Source organism: Solanum tuberosum, unplaced genomic scaffold, assembly GCF_000226075.1.
Source record: "Solanum tuberosum cultivar DM 1-3 516 R44 unplaced genomic scaffold, SolTub_3.0 scf00399, whole genome shotgun sequence".
NCBI classification, from domain to species: Eukaryota; Viridiplantae; Streptophyta; class Magnoliopsida; order Solanales; family Solanaceae; genus Solanum; species Solanum tuberosum.
Window position 1 is genome coordinate 497,084 of NW_006239335.1, and position 24,634 is coordinate 521,717.

A 24,634-nucleotide genomic window follows, 5' to 3' on the forward strand; every position below is an offset into this window, starting at 1 on the left:
GACATATAGTGTAGATCTTTGATTGGGTGGTTTGATTCATTTGAGATGGACTCTTTTGATACAGACTTGCTTAGAGATGCTATGAAGCAGGTTTGTATGATTCAGGACAGACTATTGACAACCCAGAGTTGACAGAAGAGTTAAGCTGACCAGAGAGTTTGAGCCATAGTGTTTATAGAGGGAGATCATCTTTGGCGCCGGGTGCCACCCATGAAGGGTGTGATGAGGTTCATAAAGAAGGTTTATTTGTGCACTGAGGATATATATATATATATATATATATATATATATATATATATATATATATATATATATATATATATATATATATATATATATATATATATATATATATATATATATATATATATATATATATATATATATATTGCCACATGAAAATAGGTATGAAATTTCTTTCTAACCATACACCTCTATATATGTGTAAGAGTAAATATTAGGTTCCACGGGGCTCAACATCTTATATTTTCTTTTGTGCTAACACTCAATCAACAAAGTTATTTTCATAAAAAAGTAATACAAATACGTGTTCTTTAATTAATGACGGGGACTGAAAGATTTGATCTTTTATTGGTGAGTATATTGATCGAAAAACTTAAGGAATTCGGAGACAATGAGGCCACGGTAGATGATGACATTATGAGGACGATGAGGCTCCTGAGGCTGATACTGCACTTATGGCAGTTGATGGTGCCACTGATGTGGCGGTTGGTTGTGATGGTGAAGGCGATGACGATGAAACCTAGAGGCTTAAGGGAGTTTCTCTTTCACTCTTTAGTTCTATTTTTATTTGTGCACTGAGGATATATATGTATTGCCACATGAAAATAGGTATGAAATTTCTTTCTAACCGTACACCTATATATATGTGTGAGAGTAAATATTAGGTTCCACAGGGCTCAACACCTTATATTTTCTTTTGTGCTAACACTCAATCAACAAAGTTATTTTCATTAAAAAAAAATACAAATACGTGTTCTTCGATTGATGATGGGGATTGAAAGATTTGATCTTTTATTGGTGAGTATATTGATCGAAAAGCTTAAGGAATTTGGAGAGTAAACCAACCTCTCAATTTATCCTTTAAAAAACTTACTTTTATATCAAAAATATTTGAATGTTAATTATAGTTAAAACCCCATGATCGAATTGTTGATGAAATTGTTTTTAAGAAATTATATACTCAAACATAGATATAAAGTAGTATCACATAAATTGTAGGAGTATTATTTTTCTTTTACCCAATAAATGTTGATATAATGATATTCCAATAATTTTGTCCAACTTCTCCCTCTGTTTCATTTGTTTTCCTATTTTAACATGGTATGAAGGTTAAGATAAGAAATAAACAAGAATTTTGTATCTTCTGGTTTTAAATTGACATATATATCAAATGTATTAAAATATCTTTTAATATTTTTATATCAAACATGTCACATGGAAAATTGGAATTAAAGACGCTTAAAAGAACTTTTTTTTTTTAAAAAAAAAAAACAAGAAAAATATAAGTAAAATAAATTGAATAGTTGTAAACGTTTATTAGTTTTTTTTGGTTCCTATGGATGTGGGAAAACATGTAAAAAGAAGGATATAATATGGGAAGAAGGTTTGGTGGGAGGATAAGTAGGCAGTTTGTTACGAACAAATCAAGATCTGTATTCAAAGTAAGAGATGCGATCCATAGTATTTGCTTTCTATTTAAACAGTTAGAAATTTGTAATGTGATCCCCACTATACTTTCTTTAATATTGCATTCTGTAAAACGCCTATAGTGAGTTTAAAGGTTGAGTGATGTCTAAGCCAGCAGAGATAGTGTGTTTCGGGGAGATGTTGATCGATTTCGTTCCTGATTCTGCCGGAGTCTCTTTGGCAGAGTCTACAGGCTTTCTGAAAGCCCCCGGAGGTGCGCCTGCCAATGTTGCTTGCGCCATTACCAAACTTGACGGCACCTCTGCCTTCATTGGCAAGGTACCTGCTACTTCAGTCTTTCACTTTTTGCCAACTCAGTATTACCATTTGCAGGGGCGTAGCTACCGTGAGGGTGTTCAATTGGACACATTGGACCCTCTTCGTCAAAAAATAATACCGTATTTATAAGTAAAATGATACACAAATTAATTAAATAACAAATTTTGGACACCCTTGATAGAATAAGGTGTTGTAGCCCAATGATTTTAGATGCCTTGAAAGAGCCCTAAATACTCATGTGTTCGAATCTCGCCAGTGGACACCCTTTGTGAAATTCTTGACTATGCCCCCGGCCATTTGAGGAGTCAAAATTTGTTTATTTATTTATTTTTAATCAGGATTTGTTTAAATATTTCCAATTTGTATTCTAACCTTTATAAGTAGGTTTTATGTATGTAGAATTTGTTCTAAAATTATGAAAACTATATGTCTCACTATCTAAACTACTCATTGGAAAACTGTAAAACACAAATTGGGAAAAAGACATGTGAATCCTTTGAATCTCTCCGACACAACAAAACTTTTCACTTATTTGCAAGTTTTCTATCAAAACTATCATCAAACACACCTCAACTATCAATTGTTAGCTTTGTTTACCCGAAAATACCACCATAGCATGGGTAGGAAAGGAGACAACAGAGAGTTAAGGTGTGTTTTGATAAATATTTAATGATAGTTTAGATAGATAATTCAGTTCAAATATTAAACTCAAACATCCTAATAAGATTAAAATATCTTGGACGTTGGATAAGAAATTTTGAAGATTATTTGTTTTGGAGTAGTAAATATATAAGAGTTAGGTGTGTTTGTGATTGGTTCAGGTGGGAGACGATGAGTTTGGGCGGATGTTGGTAGATATATTGAAGAGTAACGGAGTGAACAGCGAAGGAGTGTTGTTTGACACGCATGCAAGGACAGCTCTAGCGTTTGTGACATTGAAGAGAAATGGAGAGAGGGAATTTATGTTCTACAGGAACCCTAGTGCAGACATGCTGTTGAAGGAGTCTGAGCTCAATTTGGGTCTCATCAAGCAGGCTAAGATCTTTCATTATGGTTCCATTAGCTTAATCACGGAGCCTGTCAGGTCCGCTCACATGGTTGCCATGAAAGCTGCCAAAGATGCAGGTGTCCTACTTTCATATGACCCCAACGTTCGCCTTCCTCTCTGGCCTTCCCCTGAAGCTGCCAGAGAAGGTATCCGAAGCATCTGGAATGAAGCTGATTTCATCAAGGTTTCTCCTCCATATATCTTCTCAATGAGTAAACTATATTATATGTCTATATATAATGAATTAATAAATGTGAATTATTTTATGATTAAAGGTTAGTGATGATGAGGTAAATTTCCTCACACAAAAAGATGCAGACAAGGATGAGACCGTAATGTCGTTATGGCATGACCGCTTGAAGCTTCTTATTGTTACTGATGGAGAGAAGGGATGCAGATACTTCACCAAGGTAACGTGTTAACATTTAGTACCTTTCCATTTTGAATCAAAGTCTGATCATGAAATGTTCCTTAACTATGATGCACAGAGTTTTAAAGGAAAAGTAAGTGGGTTCCCTGTTAAGACTGTTGACACCACAGGAGCCGGAGATGCTTTTGTAGGTTCCCTTTTGGTTTCCATTGCCAAAGATCCATCAATTTTCCAGGTATAAATCTACCGCATTTAATTGAATCCTTCACTTCCATATCTTCCTTTCATTTGATTCCTTATTCAATCATAAAGGTTAGGATTTTTATCTCAACTAAAGGTTTTTTTCTCAGAAGAACTCGTAGTTGAGTGACTTTCTGACAAAAGAACTCATAGTTGAGACCATCTGACATATTATCTTTTAAAATTTCATATATTATTTCACATTTTTACTAGCTATTTTCTTCATTGCTTTAAAATGTTGAGCTTTTTCAAATGACTGTACGCGCTCGTGTAGGATGAAGAGAAATTGAAGAAAGCATTGAAATTTGCAAATGCGTGTGGTGCAATCAGTACAACTCAAAAGGGAGCAATTCCAGCATTGCCATCTACAGCTGATGCTCAAGGACTCATGGCTGGCTCCAAGGCTTACTAAACATTAATTCTTACATAGTTATCATTTTATTTTTAATTCACACCATTTCTCCAAATTAATAAGTTTTGCAGACAATATATTTAAGCTTAAAGCAGTTATTCCTATTCTAATTGCGCGTGCATTTCTGGTTATGTTTTTTCATCGATATGCTTGCTGGAATTAATATTGTTTCCCACGTGGTTTGATACAGTATATAAGAATAATACTAAATAGAGTCTATTAGTAATGCTTATATTAATTATGTTTTCATTAATCATGCCGAAATTTTTTATGCATTGTTTGGTTTGATGTATTAAAAATAACACACTGCATTTGTTTTTAAAAAAAATATTTATTTACATACCCTCCACCAATATATATGGTGGAAAAGATGTAAAAAAAAATAAAGGTTTTAATGGGCAATTAAGTATTTAACAATGCTAATGCATGCATTAAATTCTCTTGCATTACTAATTTCATGAAATTTCATGCATTATAGAGTGTATAAATAATGCAAGCATTAGGTATATATAAATTGAAAAGTATACCAAACTAGATAGATACACAAAGCTAGTGCATACATTATTTCTCCTAATACACTCTACCAAACGACCCCTTATTGTTAATATGAATTGTTTATGAACAATTCATGTCTGTCATATCCTTCATGAGTAAAATTTTCATCTCCAGGGTGTGTTTGGTATGAAGGGAAATATTATCCATGAAAAATATTTTCCTAGAAAATGTTTTCTTGAAAAATAATTTGGTTTCTAACTTATGTTTCTCATGTTTGGTTGGTGGCTAAAAAATTACTTTTCAAAAAATATTTTCTAGTGTTTGGTTGATGAATGAAAAACATTTTCCAAAAAATATCCTTTATTTTTTTCTAGAGAGTAGAAAATATTTTTTTGTAAAATAGTTTCTATGACACGATCCAAAATTGGACCATGATGACACCTACTATAACCCCTTGATAGGCAAGCCAAAAACTCAAAACTTGCGGAAGGTAACAATTTAAAGATAAAGAACAAGCACAAACAGGAATAAAGATAGAAAAATAGGACCATAATATAGAAACGTAAATACTATACACAATATACAAAAAAGGCCTAATAGTGACCAAGAAAGTCACAGTAATACAAGAACCAAACCCCGGACTTAGTGTCACAGCTACAGGAGCATCAAAGTAAAAGAAAATCTATATATACAAGTTTGTCTAATCCAATACAAAAGTATAGATAGGCACAAAAGAAGGAAAAACAATAAACCTTCCGGCGCCAAGAGCTCACCACAATCTGAATTGGAGACGGCCATGAGATCCAACGCTCACTAAGGGTGGCTCATACTAGAAGTTGCATAAAAAATGTAGAAATGTAGTTTGAGTACCACAACACGAGGTACTTAATACATATCATAGGCCGACCGAGCTCAGAAAGATCATATATATATAGAGTACGTAGCACGATAGTTCAAATATTACAATGGAAAAGTTCTAAAATACAATAACCGAGAAAAGAGGGAAAGTCCAACACAAGATAGTGAGCAGGAAACACTTTGGTAAAAGACAATCCCAACACGCACAATAAGCCAGACAACAGGATGATTCGATGCAAGTGATGAATGCTGGAAAGTAGAAGCCTAGAAAAACCTCGAGTCATCCGAAATGATACTTCACACTCATCAACATGTGCAACACAATCAGAGCAAAAGTAAACCATCATACAAACTCATAAGTATTTTTTTCGTTTTAAGTCATAAAAATCCCAAAAATATTGTATTTTCCATCTAAATTCATTTTTCTTTAACTTAAACAGTGATCCGCCCCTTTTAAGCTCAACAAGAAGGGAAAACTTAGTGAAAACCATTTTCATTCCTCAATATCAATGTTCCAAGTATTTTCAAAAATAAACAATTAGTCAAATGCAGGTACCAAAATCTGTTATCATGCCAAAACATACACAACCCAATCAAAATCAGCACATCAACAATCATCTGGGTAACACTTGATACGGCATAGACGTACTAACCTGTAACTCTTGCAACTTCAAACTCACGACCTCAAGCCCTAAAATAAAAAAAAGTAAGGAACTGAACGGCTTGCAAACATAACACAACCACACAATTATTCCAAAACAAAGTAACACGCGGAAACCTAAGTTTCATGCCACTTAGAAGCATTTCTAAACATACTAATTGACACCAAGGACATGGATCCACCTAAAATAAAAAAAATTCCAGCTAAAAATAAAGCTAAGCAACCCGAAATGGCAATATAGTGTCTAAGAACCACGTAAACCTAAAAACTAGCCCTAAAATCTAACCTAACAATCAAAACAACCCAATATTCAAATAAACTAACTTAGATAAGTCTAAAAGAAGTGAAACCATAACCAACCTCGAGGTCAAAACCGCACCTAAACATCTACTCTGGCTCTTTTCTCTTCCGAACGGCCTCCAAGAGATGCCACACCATCAAAAACATATCAAGAACACCAAAACAACCAAAATGATATCCATATCAATATAGGAATTTGAAAACGTAAAAATTACCCTAAAATACAATTGAGGGACTTGGGCTTGGAATCATGAAATTGACTTCGTCACAAGGTCCCAAATAGCTCAAGAAACTTGTGCCCCAAAAATAGACACAATTCGAGCATCAATCAAGCAAAAAAAGTCCCACTAATATTTAAGCTCAAAGTATTCAAAAATGGAGAATTAAGAGAGAAACTTTTGAAACCATACAACTTTAGCGGAAGATTTATCGACCCCGAGGTGTGCCCAGGCAATTCCCCGACACAACCCAACAAATACTACTGAAAATCTCCAAGAATTGCTCTCAAAATTGCCCCAAGACTTAAGTCTTTTAAGAATATGCATGCTGGAAAATGGACTGATATTAACTTATAATTGCAAGCAATTTTACTCTCCGAGAACGCGGAGCCCTATTTGTGAACACAGAGACCTAGGTAGTACACTCCGTGAATGCAGAGGCTAAAGGCAGTACACTTCATGAACGCGGAGCTCCTATAGTGAACACAAAGCTCCTCCCGTGAATGCAGAGGCCAAATAAACCAACAATCCATGAAGGCGGAGAACAATTAGTGCTGCAACATCTCAATATCAAGTGGAGAAAATACCCCTCGGGGGTTCAAGATTCATTCAAAGTTCCATGAATGCAAACAAACTATGCTACCTAGCCAAAATTGACATTCTGAACTCAACAGAATTAAGGAAATCACAAACAAAGGTCGTCTCATCAGAATGTTGATCCAAGTCAACACTTACAAGACAAACACACAACAAAATGAATAATGCCACAAAATCATCTTGATAGCCTTGGGATCCAAACCAAAGGTCGTTCTAGACCACACTTTGCATTCCGAAGCTAACTGCACTGATAAAATTTTCATTCAAGCCTTTTTACCAAGAATGTTGACTGAAGTCAAACTTTCAAAGTTATCTCATCTACTGACTCAATTTCACGCTGAGGCCTTGGGATCCGAACTAACCATCCTACTAGACCAACATGGACTCTCTAGACCCGATTGATGTGAGACAAAAATATATATTTTAATCATTATTTGCTTCACATTTATTATTTATATCTGTCATTTTTTAGCATAAATTTTATGGATTGTGTTAAATAGTGTATTTTATTTGTAGGAGTAAATTGGTGTAAAGTTGAAAGAATTTAGAGCTAAAATAAATTAACGATGAAAATTTATAGAAGGAAATCAATCAGACAGCTTAATGAAATAAATTCAATATAATAATGTATAATGAAAAGTGCAGCATTCAGCGAAATTGAAAGAATCAAGCTGCCACGTGGCAGACTTTGAGTGCATCAGTGCGTCTAGCACCAAACGGACATAGTTTCACGCGTACAACAATTCCGATCTGTTTGGGTTTTGATTTCCCAATTTATTTTGAATTCAGTTATTTTATTTAGGATTTTCTATATCTATAAATAGTCCATAAAAATAATTATTTGAGAGAAGATCAATTAGGAGGTACTTTGCAAGAAAAAATTGTCAATACTTTTTAGGAATTTTTTTTTCTTCTTTCTTTTCTTAGAGATTAGTGGCTAAATGCCCTTGTTTTGGAGCTTTAGCAACGAATCGAATGTTAAATATTTAAGGTTTATGAATTAATTCTTGGTTGTCATTATAAGTTGCTTCTATATTCTTGTTTTAGTATTTTATGCTTGCGCACCATAAGATAAATCTATTGTCTAATTTAAAAATCGAGAGAGGAGAGATTAGATAGACCAACGAATATAGAGAGCTTGATCAACCCATTAAGTTGAGGTGATTTGTGTTCAGGAGTGACGCCCGGACGAACAACTCGCTTGGTTACGAAACATGATGAAATACAAATGTTCATTAGTTAGTCTATTTATCCCCGCTCAACGATGTAGTTAGACAGCTAATAGGAGTAGGCGACTAGATGTGTGTAACCTGACTCATACAATTAACCCTGTAAACCAGTAACTTGACAACTAAAATTAGTTCTAAGCCGATAATATGATACATGAGATTCATTACATGCTACAGCCCTGAATTTTCAAATCACTGTAAGTAATTTTATTATTTTATTCCTGCATTCTTTTCTTTTGGCACTCTTAAATAAATAATTAGACCAGTATAATTTAATAAAAATAGTTAATTGACAAGTCCTTTGGGTTCGATAATATGGTTCTTTTAAGAGTCACTATATTACTTGAGCGACCACGTAAACTTGCGTGTGCAATTGGGAGCAACAATTTTTTGGCGCCGCTGCCAGGGACTTAGAAATTAATTATTCTTCTAGGTTATACTTTTTCTTTTTATTTTTTATTTTATTTTATTTTTCTTTTTTTAATTAGTTTTTTTCTTTCAACAATTATCATTTTTCTTTCTTTGAATAATTTGGTACTCTTATTCATATGAATGATTGGGATAAATCGTGGTTGGGTGATGAATGTCTTTCATGTCATATATGTGGTCGTCAATATATTCATTGGAATGGTTCCTCTGAATCTTATTCCCTTCCCCCGAACCCCTTTTATGATTCTTATGTTATTTGTGTTGTTGGTAGGGGTGATGAAGTGGAAAATGCAAAACAAGTTTCACTTATGGAATGTACGGACATGCTGGACAAAGTTAATTCAAAAATCGCTGAACAAATATTTGAATGCGGAGAAGAGCACAAGAAAATCATGAAATTACTGGATAAGCTTGACGCTATTCAATTGGAAATTACAGTTCAAGCTGAATTAGAAGAGATTGAAGCCCAACAAGGAGAAAGTTATGGAGAAACAGAGATAGTGAGTCAATATTGGATACAAGGACAAACTCAACTTCTAAAGCTTGAAGAGTCTATCTGTGATGGTCTGACATACATAACAACCCAACTGATTGAAGGAAAAGTTGAGCTCATACAAGAAATAGATCGATTTGGCTCAGATATTCATGACTAAGAGGCTCACTTGAACAAAAAGATTGAGGCGTCTGAAGCCCAATTACCAATTGTTGTGGATGATGACCAACTAGTGGAGCAAAAAGAGGAATTCCAACCATTCAACTACACCTTATTCCTTAATATCGAAGTTGAGAAAGAGTACAAAAGTGAGAATGTTGTAAAAAATGCTGCTTTGGAGTTGAGGCAAGTTGAATCTCATTCAAAACACTTTTCTATAAAATCTAAACTAATGGATGAGTGTATAGATGAGGAACAAGGCCCCTACATCTTAAATTTTTTAGTCCACGTAGACAAAACGACATTCCTCACCTAAGGGCCAAGAAGTGCAAGATGCGACATAAATTACTTGGTTCCTTTATCTTTATACCACCTCCCCTTGAGAGGAGTAGAAAAATAGATGCAAAGTTAGGGGTAAAATTCATAAGTTCAAAGTGGAAAGAAAAGTGGTGAATTTATTTGTGTCGTGCCGCGACGTTAAATTAGGTGCTTATTGGGAGACAACCCAATTAGTAGTGTAGCTTCTTATTTTATTTTTATTTTATTAGTGTCAATTTTTTTTATTTTGGTCTTGTTTTTGCAGATTAGGGGAAGTCTGAGTACCCAAGAATTTGGAGCTAAGGAGCACATTTGCGCTTAAGTGTGGGGTGATGACCCTTGATGAAAAATTAATAGAACATGCTACTAGCTAGGCCTAAAGGCCTCAAAGAGTTTTCCTAACCCTTGTTTTAAATTTTATTTGATGCTTTGGAGACATAGCATATTTTTAAGTGTGGGGTGGAGGAATGAATTCCTAGTTTTTACTGTTTTATTGAGTCTTGTCTCTTTTAGGATGGGTTCCTTGGTTTTTGTTTTCGGTTCTTTTTCCTTGGATAGTCCCTTTGAACCGAGTGTCTTTTATTTTTAAGGAATAAGTTTTGTTTTATTTTTTTTATTTTTTTTTAGAGAAAAGAAAAGACCCTTTTGAGTGGTGTGATACTTGCTATTTAGGCCTAATTTTTTAATAGTACTTTCTTGTGAATGCTTGATTGATAAGTAAATTGCAGACTTTTTGACACCTAAGCTCATGTTTGTGACTTTGTATATAGCTTATTTTATTTTTGTAGTTTATTATGATCCTGTCTCTCTTTAGAAAGTGGAATTGATCCATCTTGATTGATACTTGTGTCATGTGTGGTGAGAATTTGTTTATTCCATGTTTTGCATCTTAGTTTAGAACTTGTCATGCATGTTAATTGAAGCGAAATAAAAAATGTTATTTTGTTTAGGAGATGATAATAGGCTTTCTTTGATTTGTCTAGTAAATTTTAGCCTTTTTAGACATTTTATTACTAGTTAACCCTTTAGAGCATGTAGCCTTTTGTTGGTAGCCATATTTTGCCCTTGACTATTTTGTTGAATTCCTAGTTTTTGCACCTTCCTTCCTTGAGCATTATAACATAGACTTATTCTAATTATTAATTATGAGAAAAAGGGATGGTTGAGTGAAAAGGTAATCAATGATAGCTACAAAATGCTTAAAAACCCTCTTTGAAAGAATGTGATGAAAAAAAAGGAACAAAAGAATGTGACATGAACAAAAGAAGTTACCTTGATGATGACCCTGGTCCTTCCAAGGACATCGTGCACCTTAACGCATGTAAAATATGTAAGTTGAGGGTGGCTGTTATGAAGGAAAACTTTAAGAAAAAAAAAAGATTGAAGCATTCTTGAGAGGATGAGAATTACTTGTGAAATAATAGTGGAAGAGAGGGTTGAAAATAAAGAGAAGAAAATAATGGGTGATGAAGTCTTAAAGTGCAAAGTGCTTAAGGAAGTGTTAGTCACTATTATATAGTTTTCCTACCTGTCCTCTAGCCTACATTACAACCCGTTAAAGTTCTAGTTGATTCTATTCAAGCATGCTTAATTAGTGGAGATGTACATAATGGGCAAGCCTATGGTTCTTTGTGCATACATGTGAATTTTATTTGTGAGTGTGAGTTGTTCTTTGATGCTAAGTTCTTAATTTATATTCAATCTTTTGAATTGAGTGTGTGGACTATTTCTTCTTGTGAGGGCACTTGTTTCATGATGAATAAGTGATTTTATTAGCTTTCTTTGATAAGAGTAGGTGAATAAGCTTAAATTTGATGAGTTCAAAGTCTTTCCTTGAGGTTAGGAGGTTATAAGTTTGTTGTTTATTTGGATGTCTTGCATAATGATTGAGAAGTCTACTTGATGTTTTGAAATTGGTATATGACCTAACTGTTTGTATTAACCAAAGTGATGACATTTCTAGTATGATTTATTTGAGATGAGCTTTAATGTGTGCTCGAGGACGAGCAAAAGTTTAAGTGTAGGGTGTTGATGTGAGGCAAAAAATATATATTTTAATCATTATTTGCTTCACATTTATTATTTATATCTGTCGTTTTTTAGCATGAATTTTATGGATTGTGCTAAATAATGTATTTTATTTGTAGGAGTAAATTGATGTAAAGTTGAAAAAGTTTGAAGCTAAAATAAATTAAAGATGAAAGATTATAGAAGGAAATCAAGCAAGCAACTTAATGAAATAAATTTAATATAATAATGTATAAGGAAAAGTGCAGCATTCAGCGAAATTGAAAGAATCATGCTGCCACGTGGCAGACTTTTGAGTGCATCAGTGCGTCTAGCACCAAACGGACATAGTTTCACGCGTACAACAATTCCGATCTGTTTGAGTTTTGATTGTCCATAGAAATAATTATTTGAGAGAAGATCAATTAGGAGACTTTGCAAGAAAAAGTTGTCAATACTTTTTAAGATTCTTTTCTTCTTCTTTCTTTTCTTAGAGATTAGTGGCTAAATGCTCTTATTCTGAGGCTGTAGCTATGAATCGAATGTTGAATATTTAAGTTTTATGAATTAATTCTTGATTGTCATTATAAGTTGCTTCTATAATCTTATTTTAGTATTTTATGCTTGCGCACCATAAGATAAATCTATTGTCTAATTTTAAAATCGTGAGAGGAGAGATTAGATAGACCAGAGAATAAAGAGAGCTTGATCGACCCATTAAGTTGAGGTGATTTGTGTTCAGGAGTGACGCCCGGACGAACAACTCGCTTGGTTACGAAATATGATGAATTATAAATGCTCGTCAGTTAGTCTGTTTATCTTCGCTCAACGATATAGTTAGACAGCTAATAGGAGTAGGCGACTAGAGGTGTGTAACTCGACTCATACAATTAATCCTGTAAACCAGTAACTTAACAACTAAAATTAGTTCTAAGCCGCTAATATGATACATGAGATTCATTACATGCTGTAGTCCTGGATTTTCCAAATCACAGTAAGTAATTTTATTATTTTATTCCTGCATTCTTTTCTTTTGACACTCTTAAATAAATAATTAGACCAATATAATTTAGTAAAAATAGTTAATTGGCAAGTCCTTTGGGTTCGATAATCTGGTTCTTTTAAGAGCCACTATATTACTTGCGCGATCACGTACACTTGTGTGTGCAATTGGGAACAACACTGATGAAAATTGACAGAAATTTCAAACATCATCAAATTCTCTAAATGTTGACTAAAGTCAACTCTTTTACTTTAAGAGCCTCTAAAAGGTAAAAACTCATATGTTTATGAATATGCCTTTTCCGATGGGATTTTTACTTAGCACCGAGAGGATATTGAAATAGAGGCCTTCCCGTTAATAGAGGCCGGTCTGTAGTAACCAACTCCTTGTCCCTAACTATGTGCCTCCGTAGAATTGTCATAGAAAGACATAGCTAGTGGATCAACCTAAGCTAGAAGTTCATGGTCCTTACCTTGACAAGTAGGACATCTCTTTTCGGTGTGGGAGTAAGACACTGGATTCCATATTATAGATATAACATTTATTTTAACATCAATTGTTATTTTATAATATTTTTTTTTGATCTTATTTATAACTTTAGCATTTGATACGATACACACGTGACACAAAATTAGTCTTTTCAAGTTGATGAACGGGTATATCCTTTGACGCTGCTGGTACGTAATTAGTGGAAACAATTTCTTTTGTAGTGTGTGAGACTATGCTCATGTATAGTCCCCCCTTAATTCAAGGCGTAGACAAAAAAAAAAAAACATGTATAATAGCAAAATGTGGCAGTGAGTGCGCTGGAAGCCATAATATATTATGGTATGTGGACCACACCATTAGCACTAGAGGGTCTGGACCATAGTCAACTAATATAATTGACAAAAAGAAAGTTATCAAAGAGATGCAAATATAAATTGGAGATAAAATTCACTTGCAACTTTGTCACCAAATTAAAGAAGCAAAAGAAAGAGGGAAATAGTAGATTGAGTTGATGGATAGGGAGGAGACAAGAAAAAATAAATTGAAAAGGGAATCTGCAGTGTCTATGGGCTCTGCGACGCAGCAAATCCTCGTTGATTGGAGAGGAAGACCTTGCAAACCCAACAAACATGGTGGCATGACTGCTGCCATCTTTGTATTATGTAAGTCAAATTTTTAAAAAAAATGACTTACTTTACTTTTTAGTTTGTTTACTTTAATATCAGTTTTTCACGTGACATGTTTAATCAGGGCGATTTCTATCATTTTGCTTCCTATTGATTTGCATTTAATATGTGTTTATCTGAAAGTTAATTATTTAATTTGGAGGATGGATATGCATTATATATGCAGGCCTTCAGGCATTTGAAATGATGGCGATTGCAGCCGTTGGGAATAATCTTATAACGTACGTCTTCAATGAGATGCACTTCCCTCTCTCAAAGTCCGCAAACATAGTAACAAATTTCATTGGAACTGTTTTCCTCCTCTCCCTTTTTGGTGGCTTTCTGTCTGATTCTTATCTTGGCAGCTTCTCGACTATGTTCATTTTTGGCTTCGTCGAGCTCTCTGTAAGTACATATATGTCTTGTGGTATCCTTGTGATCTTTTTTCCTTGTCTTATAATGTGCATATTGGCAGGGGTTTATTTTATTGGCAGTGCAAGCACATGTTCCACAACTAAGACCACCAAAGTGTGACATGATGTTAAGCAAAGGAAAGTGTTTGAAAGTAAAGGGATACAAAGCTATGATATTCTTTGTGGCACTATACTTGGTTGCTTTAGGTAGTGGGTGTTTAAAACCAAATATAATTTCTCACGGCGCTGACCAATTTAAGAAAAATGATTCCAAGAAACTTTCTACTTACTTCAACTTTGCCTATTTTGCCTTCTGTGCTGGGGAGCTTCTTGCTCTAACACTTGTTGTTTGGATCCAAACTCATTACGGAATGGACGTTGGATTTGGTGTTTCTGCGGCTGCCATGGTCGTTGGATTGATCATTTTCCTTTCTGGGACACTTGTTTATATGAACACACCACCTGGAGGAAGTATATTCATACCAATTGCCCAAGTACTTTTTCTTTCTCCTTTTCCACATCTACTAATCGAATCATTCAGTCTCTCAATATCTCAAAAAATACTATATCCCCTGTCTCAATCTATGTGACTTACTTTTCTTTTTATTCCGTCCAAAAAAGAATGACACATTTATATATTAAATAATAATTTAACTATAAAATGTCTATTTTATCCTTAATAAAATAATTTATAGTCACACAAATTTCTATAATTTATTTTGGATTACAAGTTTTAAAAGTCTTCCTTTCTTTTTTAAACTCCGTGTTGAGTCAAACTACATCACATAAAATGGAACGTAGGGAGTAATTAGTATGAACTTTACGTTAAAAGGCAAGTCTTTCCTTTACATCATGGAATAAAATATGAATAAGAAAAAATCAAATGGCTTACAAAATATTCATTTGTCATCAATCCTGATTCTAAGGTTTAGTTACCCATAATTTCCGTTTTTATTAAGTGCGTAGGATCAATTATTGCTCGTGTTTCATTTTTTTCTATGAAATCATTTGTCCATTTCTTAAAGGGTTTTGTATCAGTTAGCTTTTTTTCTTTTTTTCTTTTTTTTCTGGTATGTGTGTTCATTTAGCTTTACAAGGAAGTTAGGAAATGGAACGTCCTTCTTCTTTTTCTTTTCTACTTTACAAGTCATACAACAATAGCTACATTTTCGTTGATATATATACTTGTTGTGGTCCCTTTTACACTATTTTATATCCTCGAAAGGCGATAATTTTATTCCAAGCTTCTATAACATATAGATATACTTCTCTGTCTCAATTTATGTGACACATTTGCTAATCTGTTATCGAAGGTTTTTGTGGCTGCAATCACTAAAAGAAAGCAGATCTGCCCTTCAAATCTGAAGATGCTTCATGGAAGCCAATGCATTGTGCCACAGGATGGCACTCTCATCCATACGGATAAATTCAGGTGGTATACCATCATTTATTAGTCAACCGGATACATCATTTAAATTCTCTGTGTTCAAATTTTTATATTTTTGGCTCAGCTATTATATTAATGGGTATTTTTGAAATTAAGAATTATTCTATAATTTAATTATTTTATTGAAATGTTAATGGGTTTTCTATATTTTTATACTCGCTCCGTCCCTTTTTTATATGTCATTTTTTTAGATTGCACTTGCATTAAGAAATTTAGTAACTTTATCCTTCTACCCTTATTTAATGTTTTCTTAAATCAACTTTTCAATAAATAATGAATATGCTATTTTTCAAAAATTAAAATGCAATGATTATTTAAATTTTTTAGCTTATTTTTGGAGCCATATTTATTCACCAATTGATCTAAATTTTTTGTTAAAGCTTCAACTTTAATTTCAAGATTATTTTTTATTTTTGCTCCATCTTTTATTTTTTATTTGTTTGTTGAGATTTCTTTTTCAAAATAAGATTTTATAGAATAGTGAATGGAGAGAGTAATTAATCAATGCATGAAGTATTCCAATAAATATTAATTACTTACTCCCTCTGTTTAAAAAAAAAAGATCGAATTTCCTTTTTAGTCTGTTTAAAAAAGAATGACCCCTTTCCTTTTTTGGTAATACTTTAATTTCAACTTTTCACGTGACATGTTTAAAACCACAAGATTAAAGAACATTTTGGTACATTTGACATAACTTTAATTTAGAACCACAAGATTAAAAAGTCTTATTTCTTTGCTTAAACTCCGTTCCAAGTCAAACTAGGTCATTCTTTTTTAAACAGAGGGAGTATTAGTTTTCATAGGTTGGTCAAAGTATTATATTTTCTAGATTAATTAACTACTCTGTCAAGAGTATAATAGGAAGAATATGATAATTTATGCATTGATTTCATAAAATGACAATTATTATGAATTAACTATTTATAGAAATGGATAACATATAAAAAGAAACGGAGAGAGTATGTTTTTTTTTATATAGTAATAAGCTAACTAGGTACATAACACACACTTCCTTTCTTCTAAACTTGAGTTTCTCTAAATTTCTACATTTTCTATGTGAAAATGCAATGTAGGTTCTTAGACAAGGCATGCATCAAAATAGAAAACGGAAGAAGTACAAGTGAAAGCCCCTGGAGATTATGCACAGTGTCCCAAGTGGAGCAAGTAAAAATACTAATCTCAGTTGTTCCCATCTTTGCTTGCACCATAATCTTCAACACAATCTTAGCTCAACTCCAAACCTTCTCAGTACAACAGGGAACTGTGATGAACACACGCCTAACCGACAACTTTACCATCCCTCCAGCTTCCCTTCAGTCCATACCTTACTTCATGCTAATAATTTTGGTCCCTCTCTATGAAATAGCATTGGTCCCCATGATCCGAAAGTTCATGGGCAATGATTCAGGGATCACACCTTTACAAAGAGTTGGCATTGGCCTTTTTATTGCAACATTCTCCATGGTTTGTGCTGCTCTAGTCGAAAACAAGAGAAGAGACTACTCACTGAACCAGAACAGGATACTGTCTATTTTCTGGATAGTTCCACAATTCATTATTTATGGGCTATCAGAGATGTTTACTGCAGTGGGACTTATAGAGTTCTTCTATAAACAATCACTAGAAGGGATGCAGTCTTTCTTAACCGCCATGACGTATTGTTCCTATTCATTTGGATTTTATTTGAGCTCAATATTAGTTTCATTAGTTAACAGAATAACCTCTACATCTTCTTCAGGTGGAGGTGGATGGTTAAATGATAATGACCTCAACAAGAATAGGCTAGATCTTTTTTATTGGCTACTGGCTGCTCTTAGCCTCGTTAACTTCATTAATTATGTTTTCTGCTCCAAATGGTATTCCTATAATCCATCTCTGTTACCTGTTGTTCCATTACATGAGCCACAAGCACAAGGACACGACTCTGAGAATCCAAATTGAGGTGTATGTAATTGAGGAATTAAGCTACTAACTATAGTTATAAATCGAGTGTTTTGAAATTGGCAGGCTATATCAATTTCACGATTTTCTCTCAATTAGTAGGTAACTAGGTAAATTATTCGTACTTGGCACGTGATTGAACTATTTTATTAAGCTTATATGTGATTATCCGGTAATATTTGTATTTTCGATACACACACTGTATTGTCAAGAATATTTTATCTTAAGGTAACACGTTCCTCCAAAATCTTAAACTGCTATATTTTTTAATTTTCGTTTTTGTTATACAAAAACTATGAGTCATAGAGAGATTTTAAGTATAAGAAAATCTCCACTGATATAGTTGGTCAGAAGTAACGAAATTTTCTAAATTCCAAAAAGTTATAAAGAACAACATCAGACATTAAAGAAGAGACCAAAAAGCCTTGAACAACAACACTCCGAAGTAAAGTGGAATATCACATCCATACAAGAACGTAATTAACTAAATTCAAATGAAGGACATTCGGCTCCTTTCTTATAAACCTCCATCAATCTCTTTTTTACTATAGTATATCATATCATGTATATGTTAAAAGTGACCCTAAAATTGTTAGTATCATAAATGTTTTTCCTCATTGTCTCAGAATAGTCATTACTATTGCTTAGGTTTCATATCACCGGCCCTAACTTATTTGAAATTGAACCATAGTTATTGTTAAGATTATAGTGTGCAATTACAAAGAATTCATGCAATGATCAACCAAGCAGTATGTGACATATGAATGGAACTGTTCAGAACTGGATATTCTAGACCAAAATTTTGATACATAACATATTAAAATGTCACACCATAATTTTGTGAGCACTGGAACTCACAAATATCCACAAATAATAATAAAGACGACCTTACTTTCCTAACAATCAAGAAGAAAAAGGCATGCTTCTTAACATATTTCTTCAAAAAGATAGTCTGTCGGGTTGTATCGAAGTTTACACTTCACAAATTTAATTAAAAGAAACCAAAATAAAGAGTTATTACTACAACAAAAATAATCTTTAATAGAAATTAATAGCTTAATTGCTGCTAAATATGTATTTTCAGGGGAAATTAGTACTCTCAATAAATGTCCCTAAAGTCTATAGCGACATTGAATTTAATCATAATTAATTAATGTTGGTAAAGGCTCTAACACTCTTCGTTAATGTGCATATTTATTACCAATAAAAAATATTTTTTATAGTGTATTTTGGGCATATGTTAGTTTCAAGAAAACTTGATCTCTTATTATGACCAAAAAGAAAAGAGGAAGAAATATGGCAAATTAGACAACTTGTGATAAAAGAAGTGCACTAAATGTCTCTATCCTTATATTCTAGGAAGAGTGCAATGACATACAAAATGTTTGTACTTAGGATAAAACAATCAAACTAATATACCAATTGTGGCAAGCATGAGAGCAATATATTTGGTTCTTTTAACAAACTTCACCATTGGTTCTGTATTAGTTATCACGTATTTGTTGTTGTGTGCTATCAAATATAGAACAACGTACAAATAATTTTTCCAAAAAGTATATGATGGAACCTGTAGAAAGGGACAAAAGAGAAGATCAATTTTCAATCATCTTTGTTGGATATTTTAATAGAGTTTAAAAAAGTCACCAAAATAGCAAAAAGAAATTGCAATAGTTACATGAATCACTATGACTTACAGTAAAAGATTAAGCTTCATGAAATATGAGGAAGAAAACTTGGAGGAATGAAACACACTTCATAAGAAGCTTAAATAATGTATTTGAATTTGACTCTCCTATAGCGGAAAAAACCCTACAAATAATAGTGACAGAAATAGAAGTTTTGTTTACTAAAGAACCAAATGTAATGAATTCAACCATTCCAATAGCGTTATGAGTTGTAGACTGAGAGGTGCAAGAGTAGTAATGTCGCATTGCAATTGAAATCAATTTTCTTATTTTATTGTTTCTTCTTTTGGTGCCTTGGAATTAAGTGTTTGGTTTTAAAATGTGTGAATGAAAATTGAAGAGTTGTGATTTTTGTGAAAAGTTGTGACTTTTATGAAGAGTTCTGACTTTTCTAAAGATTGTGACTTTTCCGTATGGTTGTGACTTTTAAGAAGGGTTAAATAAGAATCATGATATGTGGGTTGGCTGTTGTAAACAGTGTTGTAAACAGGCTCAATGTTTATGAAGAGCGGCAAGAGTGGTAAAACAATGAATGGGAGAAACAAATGTTGAAGGTTGAAGCAGCGTTCCTACTGCAGAAGGGAAGGGCAGTTTTGGGAAATAAATAAAAAAAAAGAGAACCCTTGCTTCTGGTGACTCCACGTCACTGGGTTGAAGGTTCTTTTTATATATATATATATATGATGTTTTTTTATTGTTATCAATCGAACGATTCCCCCCAACAACATACTCCAATTAGAAACAACATATCATATTGGCAAAGGTTCTACATATCATGATGTGTCAGGATGCAAGTACGGCTTTGAAAGTGCTAAACAAGAAGGTCAATGACTTGTTTAGGTGCGTACACGTCATGGAAGGGTCTATCACTACCCTCCAAGCAAATATGTGCAAATTGAAAAAAGAAGTGCCCCGTCATTACAGAGACCCTTTTTTCGTTAAGGAGATTGTAGCCGCCCATAATCCTCGGTATTGATTAATCAGTTATAAAATTAATTGTTATGCATGGATCTACTGTTAGCTTGAACATTGATTGCAAACATTGATTGAGCTCTTTAACACCATTTTATCTTGAGAAAAGAGCATGGAGTTGGGTAAGACTCCAATGGTGAGGACTTGGTGAAATTAGTAAAAGGATTTGAGCTATAGATAGGACAATCCGATTAATTTTCCATTTATAAGGATAGTCGATCTACTCAAGTAATTTTTGGTGTTTTATTGTTAAGGGTCTTGGAATTTGAGAAAATCAAAGGGATATATGTTTGATAGTTCTATAGAATTTCGAACTTAGACTAGATCAAACTCTATCCATGTATCAATTGATTTAGTTGTGATTAATCTTTAATTATTGAGTCGAAACCCCACCGTGATATTAGTTGGCTGATTCAAAAGTTTAATGTTGTTATTGACAGTACTGTTAGGAGTCTTTTATGTTTTCAGTTAACTAGCTCTAGGAGTCCTTATGAGTTGATGTTAGTTAGTTAGCAAGTCATGGGTTAGTGCTAAACTAGTGCCCTATTTTTTCTCTAAGTTTGTTTCTTTCTAAGTTCTACTTAAAGACTTGTAGCATTGTCTTCTGAAGTAATAGAAAAAGATTAAGTTTCTCTTGTTAAATCTTATTCGAGTAGTCGTTCATATCTTTTGCCAACATTCTTGGTAACAGAGCTTTAATCCAGGTTAAGATCCATCATTTTCTTAAGCAGGGATTGGTATAGTAAGAGAGAAAAATAGTGAAATATTGTAAGATTTTTTCCCTAGAGAAATCAGACAATTTCCATGGTAGGAAATGGGACAGCATCTTCGTCACAGCCCCTAATTCCAATTTTCAGAGGGGAAAATTATCAGTTCTGGAGCCTAAAAATAAAGACTCTTTTCAAATATAAAAAACTATGGGATATAGTTGAGACTGAAATTTCAGAAGGGAATGCAAACCAGTTAAGAGAACATCGGAAGAGAGACTCAAAAGCTCTATTCACGACCGAGCAGGCTATTGATGATGAAATTTTTTCTCGCATATCAGCAGTTGAGACTTTCAAACAAGCATGGGAGATCCTGAAGCAAGAGTACTTTGGAGATGATAAGGTAATTACTGTTAAATTACAAACTCTCCGAAGTGATTTTGAAACATTATTCATGAATGAAAATGAATCTGTGCAAGGATATTTGTCTAGAATATCTGCTATTGTTAATAACATGAGGTCCTATGGTGAGAAAATTAATAATCAGATTGTTGTGTCTAAAGTGTTGAGAAGTTTAACCACTAAATTGAGCATGTTGTTACTGCAATTGAGGAATCTAAGGACCTATCTACCTATTCTTTTGATGAATTAATGAGTTCCTTGCTAGCTGATGAAGATAGGCTAAATAGGTCCCGTGAGAAAGTTCAAGAGATGGCATTCTAGGTTAAGGAGGAGTTTGGCTACAAGGGTAAAGCAGAAAACTCAGCAAGACGTGGACATGGTAGAGGCAATTTTCGTGGTCGAGGCTGTGGTGGTAGCAGCAGAGGTAGAAACCAAGTTGATAAATTTCGTCAGTACAAGAGCAATATTCAATGTCGATACTGCAAGAAATTTGGTCACAAAGAAGTTGACTATTGGACGAAGCAAAAAGATGAGCAGAAGGAAGCCAATTTCACTCAAAATGTGGAAGAAGAAAGTAAGTTGTTTATGGATAGTTCCCAAATAATTGAAAGTGTGAATGTTGTGTGGTTCATTGATAGCGGATGCTCAAATCACATGTAAAGTTCGAAGTCTCTATTCATATATCTTGATGAGTCCTAGAAAAGTGAGGTGCGACTAGGAGATGACAAACAAGTGCACGTTGAAGGGAAAGGTAAAGTTGAGATAAAACTGTCCAAGGTAATGTGAAGTTTTTATATGATGTGCAATATGTCCCTACTTTGGCTCATAATCTGTTAAGTGTTGGCCAATTGATGACCAGTGGCTACTCAATTGTTTTTTATGATAGTGCATGTGACATTAAGGACAAAAAATCTGAATGCACGATAGCTTGTGTGCTTATGACTCAAAACAAAATGTTTCCTCTTGATATTTCAAATGTTGGTAATACCGCCTTAGTTGTTAAAGGAAAAAATGAGACTAATTTGTGGCACTTACGTTATGGACATTTGAATGTTAATGGGTTGAAACTTTTGGTTAAAAAAGACATGGTTATTGGCTTGCCAAAAATCAATGAACTTGACCTGTGTGAAAGATGTATCTATGGGAAGCAAACTAGGAAATCATTTCCAGTGGGAAAATCATGGAGGGCAATAACTGGTCTTGAACTTGTGCATGCTGATTTGTGCGGGCCAATGAAAATTGAATCCCTTGATGGAAGTCGATATTTTTTTATGTTTACTGATGATTACAACCGCTTTAGTTGGGTTTATTTCTTAAAATTCAAATCTGAAACCTTTGAGAATTTCAAGAAATTTAAGGCATTTGTAGAGAATCAAAGTGGCAACAAGATAAAATCACTCCGTACTGATAAAGGTGGTGAATTCTTGTCTAATGATTTTAATTTGTTCTGTGATGAGAATGGAATTTGCAGGGAACTTACATCGCCATATACACAAGAACAAAATGGTGTGGCCGAGCGGAATAATATGACGGTGGTGGAAATGACTTGAAGTTCACTGAAAGCAAAGGGTCTGCTAGATTATTTTTGGGGAGAAGTTGTTGCAACTGATGTATATCTTTTGAATATCTCACCAACAAAGGTTGTTTGGAACACAACGCCTCTTGAAGCTTGGAATGGTAAGAAGCCTCAGGTAAGCCACTTAAGAATCTTTGGTTGTATAGCATATGCTTTGGTTAATTTTCACTCTAAGCTTGATGAAAAATCTATATAATGCATTTTTGTTGGTTATAGTCTTCAATCCAAAGCATATTGTTTATATAATCCGATAAGTGGAAAAGTGATCATAAGTAGAAATGTTGTGTTTAATGAGGATGTAAGTTGGAACTTTGATACTGGGAACATGATATCCAATATCCAATTGCTATATACTGATGAAGAACCCGTAGTAGATTTTGGAAATTCACCCAATTCTTCTCCTGTAAGTTCATCTGTTAGCTCATCAATTGCACCATCAACAACTGTTGCACCTGATGAGTCTTCAGTTGAGTCAATTCCACTAAGAAGATCAACAAGGGAAAAGAAACATAATACTTCTTGTCAATTTTCTTTGCTTGTTTCAGATCCTGTTTGTTATGAAGAAGCAGTAGAACAATCTGAATGGAAAAATGCTATGATTGAAGAGATGCAAGCAATTGAAAGAAACTCTACATGAGATTTAGTTGATGCACCTGAAGGAAAGAATGTAATAGGGCTCAAATGAGTGTTTTGAACAAAGTACAATGCTGATGAGAGCATTCAAAAGCACAAAGCTCGACTCGTGACTAAAGGATATTTACAACAACAAGGTGTAGATTTTGACAAAACTTTTTCTCCTGTTGCTCGATTTGAAACAGTGAGAGTTGTTTTGGCTTTGGCTGCGCAATTGCACTTGCCCGTGTATCAATTTGATACGAAGTTTGCTTTCTTGAATGACGATTTAGAAGAGAAGGTTTATGTTTCACAACCTCAAGGCTTTATGATTATTGGCAACGAGAATAAAGTTTACAAGTTAAGAAAAGTTCTTTACGGGCTAAAGCAAGCTCCACGTGCATGGTATAGCAAAATTGACTCATTCTTTCAAGGTAGAGGATTTAGAAGAATTGACAACGAGCCCACTTTGTACTTGAAGAAACAAGGTACTGACAGATTTTTGTTGATGTGTCTCTATGTTGATGACATGATTTATATTGGTTCCTCAAAGTCTAGTTAATGATTTCAAGTCCAGTATGATGAGAAACTTTGAGATGTCTGACTTGGGCTTACTGAAATATTTCTTGAGGCTTGAGGTGATCCAAGATAAAGATGGAATTTTTATTTCTCAAAAGAAATATGCAGAGGATTTTTTGAAAAAGTTTTGTATGATGAACAACTACACCGATGAATATCAATATCACTTTATTCGGACATTAGTGGTGGATTGTAACATCTGGCAATACGAAATAATTGAAGAGGCTTAGAATTGGAAATTTTCATTTTTGGAAAGAATTTTAAAGTTTTGGAAATTTTGGCTAAGTATGGAAAATGTGAATTTTTGGCCAACTTTGAAC

The 24,634-nt window shown here is 33.7% G+C and overlaps 2 protein-coding genes across 2 annotated transcripts; both read left to right on the forward strand.

Annotated features, from left to right (window-relative positions):
* Positions 1 to 1,779: 1,779 nt before the first annotated feature.
* LOC102596394 (probable fructokinase-5) lies at positions 1,780 to 4,081 on the forward strand. Its single transcript, XM_006362659.1, has 5 exons — positions 1,780 to 1,989; positions 2,811 to 3,221; positions 3,313 to 3,447; positions 3,526 to 3,642; positions 3,922 to 4,081. Exons 1-5 carry the CDS (start codon positions 1,813 to 1,815, stop codon positions 4,057 to 4,059), a joined length of 978 nt encoding a protein of 325 aa, XP_006362721.1. The 5' UTR covers positions 1,780 to 1,812; the 3' UTR covers positions 4,060 to 4,081.
* Positions 4,082 to 13,762: 9,681 nt separating this feature from the next.
* LOC102596728 (protein NRT1/ PTR FAMILY 4.4-like) lies at positions 13,763 to 17,973 on the forward strand. The gene is made up of 5 exons (XM_006362660.2): positions 13,763 to 13,977; positions 14,168 to 14,385; positions 14,456 to 14,887; positions 15,707 to 15,825; positions 16,914 to 17,973. The coding sequence occupies exons 1-5, from the start codon at positions 13,827 to 13,829 to the stop codon at positions 17,779 to 17,781; spliced, it is 1,788 nt and encodes a 595-aa protein (XP_006362722.1). The 5' UTR covers positions 13,763 to 13,826; the 3' UTR covers positions 17,782 to 17,973.
* The last annotated feature ends 6,661 nt before the right edge of the window (positions 17,974 to 24,634 follow it).

What these genes read in the sequence shown, in the direction of transcription:
- LOC102596728 (XM_006362660.2), top strand. Translation starts at nt 13,827, where the DNA reads ATGGATAGGGAGGAGACAAGAAAAAATAAATTGAAAAGGGAATCTGCA. An exon ending in TGCTGCCATCTTTGTATTAT is followed by an intron (nt 13,978 to 14,167) that starts GTAAGTCAAATT and finishes TTATATATGCAG; the next exon opens with GCCTTCAGGCATTTGAAATG. An exon ending in ATCCATACGGATAAATTCAG is followed by an intron (nt 15,826 to 16,913) that starts GTGGTATACCAT and finishes AATGCAATGTAG; the next exon opens with GTTCTTAGACAAGGCATGCA.
- LOC102596394 (XM_006362659.1), top strand. Translation starts at nt 1,813, where the DNA reads ATGTCTAAGCCAGCAGAGATAGTGTGTTTCGGGGAGATGTTGATCGAT. An exon ending in CCTCTGCCTTCATTGGCAAG is followed by an intron (nt 1,990 to 2,810) that starts GTACCTGCTACT and finishes TGATTGGTTCAG; the next exon opens with GTGGGAGACGATGAGTTTGG. An exon ending in GATGCAGATACTTCACCAAG is followed by an intron (nt 3,448 to 3,525) that starts GTAACGTGTTAA and finishes TATGATGCACAG; the next exon opens with AGTTTTAAAGGAAAAGTAAG.